The sequence below is a fragment of the Lactuca saligna genome, chromosome 1, assembly GCF_052625555.1.
Source record: "Lactuca saligna cultivar CGN05327 chromosome 1, ASM5262555v1, whole genome shotgun sequence".
NCBI lineage: Eukaryota > Viridiplantae > Streptophyta > Magnoliopsida > Asterales > Asteraceae > Lactuca > Lactuca saligna.
Genome location: NC_136417.1, coordinates 39,733,935 through 39,737,883, shown reverse-complemented (window position 1 = coordinate 39,737,883; position 3,949 = coordinate 39,733,935). Strand labels below are relative to the sequence as shown.

Genomic DNA, 3,949 nt, shown 5'->3' with positions numbered 1-3,949 from the left:
ACTCGTGGATCAAGGACCCTAGTACTTGAAACCCTCCTTTGGGTGCGGAGCTTGCTCACCAATACATACTAATGCTCCTTCATTATTACATTCCACTGAAATTACAACATAGATATTTTGTTTAAACTTGTGTTGATTTTTAACCATTTTCTTCTATTGTTGCCTTCTAGCTCTGGTATTCAATCCTAGCACTTGGATCATTTGTAATATGTGCCACAAAAACAGTCATCAGCGAGAAAAAACACCACGACACTCTTCCCCTGACATGATGATGGGCATGGGCTCCATCCTTAAAAAACACAAAGATGTATGCCAAGAGTCGATCATTGGTGTAGCCTATGAAAGACCATATGTTGCCGGTTGTAGTTTGAAGACCTGCCTTGGACCCATAGGACATGACATATATAACCTTGACATAATTCCTTCGAACACTTATAGGGTCCTCCAAAATCAAAATGTCTTATGTAGTACACACAACCATATGACTTTTCTCATCAATGAACACTCATGGATACAGGATACTATATAGAGATTCTTATCTCTCCTTATGTTTTTTCATATGGCGCTTGAAAAAGGTGGATAGCATCATTCTTCAACCTCATTGGCATGAAGTCAAATTTATTTTTAAGTAATGCTGTTTCATGTCTTAATATGGCCTCCAACACTATCTTTTATAGTTTGTTGCATTACTAAGTAGATTAATAGCGCAGTAGTTGTCATACCTTTAGGTATCTCTTTTGTTCTTATATAGTATCTTAATGATCCTCTATGTCTTCCCTATTGACATCTCATTTGTGTTTTTAGCAACCTCTCAACGGAGCAAGCTACACTACTTATAGAGAGGCTCTGTCTTTGAGCAATCCTTATGGAGCTGGCATCACAAACCCTTCTTTTGGTCGCCTTAAATGGAGATCCCATGATTTAAACTTGGGTTAATGGGTTAGTTGAACTTGAGTTAACGAGCCACATCTTCCAAAAACCTTAACAAAATGAAAACCTTTCTCTAAACTTGTCCCATGCGTTTGGTTGTGGAAAACTGTTTTCATTTTCTAAGAAAATGTTTTCAGAAAATAGATATGAGTTTGCGCTTTCAATTTTCATTAAATTTTTTAAAAAATACGTTTGATTATAACCGAAGGAGTTTTCATTTTCCATCTAAGAAATTTAGAAAACTTTGGAAACTGTAAAAATTACTTTTCTAATTTACATACAATTTGAAAAACTGAAAATTTTCATTCTCTTGAATAAATTTGGAAAACTGAAAGAACGTTTTCAAAATTTCCGTTTTTCTTGGAAAATTTTCCTAGTAAACGCACCCTTATAGTCTAGCTCATTTTGTACTCTCCAAAATCTATTTCTAAAACAACCGTATTCCTAAGGGTGGTGTATTTATGATATGTTATTATTATTTTAATCTATTAAGCCAAAAAATCAAAAACCTAATTTACTCTAAATCAAACATTGTTGTAAATTTTTCTCTAGCATTAATCAATATATGGTCTCCAAGGATGCGACACAATATGTAATTATGCAAACAAAACTGGAAATGGTGGTGTCATTAGTAACTCCAATAAAAATCCTTGGCATGAAGTATGATTGGTTTGAAATACAACACTAACATGAAACAAGATGATAGAAAACCAAAACTTGTGGGTGGGGTTTGCATTTAGATCTTGTTGAATGCAACAATGTCACAACTCTGCACATACTCATTGATGGGCTCAGCTGTAAGTCGATCCTCAATCAGATCATCCACAGAAACAAGATCATCAATAATGGTCAACATGATTGTCATCTTCTTTATCCCATAACCAACTGGAACAAGTTTTGCTACAAAAAAACATCAAACACAACAACACAATTAAATTTTCAGCAGTGAATTTCTATACTTTATTTGTATTTCAATGACATTGCTATAATAAAACCATACATTGTCCCCAGTGAAGGCCTTCTAGTTCAACACTTCGAACAGCCTCCTCAAGCTTCTTCATGTCTGTCTCATCATCCCATGGCTTTACATCCATAAGAACAGATGATTTCCCACCTAAATTATACATGGAGTTATACAGCTGATAAAAGAGAAGGAAAAGAAGATAGAATAAAACAACGAAAAGGTGAACAAACTCACTCTCTTTCTTCTTTGTTGAAGCTTTTGCTTGATCCCTTGCTTCAGCTGCCTTCTTTTCCTCTTCAGTCTCATCAGCGAAGAGATCAAGGTCATCATCATCTTCAGCTGCAGCTTCAGTTTCCTGTAACATCCACATGGATCAAAATTCAGTAAGTTTGAAACCAAAAAAAAGATCAAAAAGATATACGGGACGTGAAACACACCTTGGGAGCTTCCTTGACTGGAGCAGCTTCCTCTGATGGAGTTTGAGCAGAGACTCTCACCCCAAGAGATTTACCAGGGAAACTGCATGATTTAGTTGTACAAGGTAAGTAAAAATGGAGATCACACACACATATGTCAATCCCATTTTGATCCTTATTAATGTATCAATTTTGAGCCCCAATTCAATATTGTAGCTTTTATTAATTACATATTCATAGTTAAGGTCGTATGTAGATGTGGAATTGACAGGCAAATTATATCACGATTGAATCGTCTACATCATAGTTGACTATCTACTGAACTAAATTACCGAATGCCTAGATTACTACTAAACCCGATCGACAACAATCGCCGAAGAATAAGACAGGTGCATATTGTTAAAGTAAACGGAGTAGAGTTCAAACGGACCTTGATTCAAGCTGTGAAGCGACACACTCGTACCACTTACTAGCAGCGGGGTACAGATCGGCGCTTGGTTTATCCAAAACAGCTGCGTAAACCTTAACGTCATCCTTTGTGATTTGGTCACTGAATCATTCGAATGAAAACACAACAATTATACAAAACAATTGAGTGAATCTGGAAAAAATAAAGGTACAAGTGAATTGAGTAATGAGTAATGAGTAACTACAATGAAATACCGACCCAGAGATGTAAGTTTTTCCGGAGAGGAAAGCTTCAAGGGCCTTCAGGCCAGCTTCGGTTTGCAGATCGGAGAAAGTAACAGCCATCTCTATAGATTTTGTATGTGGAGATTGGTGAGATGGTCGGAATAAGTGGGATGACGGCCGGTAGAGTTTGGGTGAGAGGGGTTGGCAGTACGAAGAGTTGAGGTATTTATATATGGACCGGAAATTTTGGGACAAAAACCCTAGATCCAGTGAAGCATAATTCCTAAGATGCTTTTTTTCTTTTCTTTGGTCAAAATATAGTCACAAAAAATTAATAAATTTTTAAAAAAAAAAGTTTGAAATTCTTTGACAAAAAGATTGAATTTCTTGTATTCGTTTTATTAGTTATAATAAGGCCTTATGCAATGGTTACCACGAGAAGGATCGTGGTCTATGAGATCACGATCGTAATTCGTGCATACTACCTTCCAAACATTCATGATCATGATGTTTTATGAAGCCAAAAACGGCCTACAAGGCTCGATAAAAATCATTTACTCTTTGACTCTTCCTTTAACAATGTATAATGGTGGCTTTAGGTATTTTTTATTATTATTAAATTTATATATATATATATATATAACTACTATTATAAACCTTTTTTATTTTCACACATTTATTCTATCATTTTATTCATATTCACACATTTGTGCTACTCTTTCAAACCATGACTTTCAAAATGATGAATTGGTCAGAAGATGAAGACGAGAAGTTAGCACAAGCATGTGTGTCGGTTTCAGAATATGAAGATAGTCAAATCTCTATAGTTTTTTTGGGAAAAGTTTGAAGCTTCTTCTATGGTTTAATGGGTTCTACAAGTCAAAATCCCGACTAAATATGTTTGAAGTGACGCGATATGATTGTGAAATGTGGCGAGTTCAATGGAATTTACAATTTTGTCATAAACAATGTATACAAAGACAATATTGATCTGGTTAATGTACCC

At 35.3% G+C, this 3,949-nt stretch overlaps 1 protein-coding gene across 1 annotated transcript; it reads right to left on the bottom strand.

Annotated features, from left to right (window-relative positions):
* Positions 1 to 1,526: 1,526 nt before the first annotated feature.
* On the bottom strand, positions 1,527 to 3,161 carry LOC145033556 (elongation factor 1-beta 2-like). The gene is made up of 6 exons (XM_078982146.1): positions 2,978 to 3,161; positions 2,741 to 2,860; positions 2,332 to 2,413; positions 2,129 to 2,249; positions 1,931 to 2,044; positions 1,527 to 1,830 (listed from the first exon to the last, which is right to left on the bottom strand). The coding sequence occupies exons 1-6, from the start codon at positions 3,061 to 3,063 to the stop codon at positions 1,667 to 1,669; spliced, it is 687 nt and encodes a 228-aa protein (XP_078838272.1). The 5' UTR covers positions 3,064 to 3,161; the 3' UTR covers positions 1,527 to 1,666.
* Between the last annotated feature and the right edge of the window lie 788 nt (positions 3,162 to 3,949).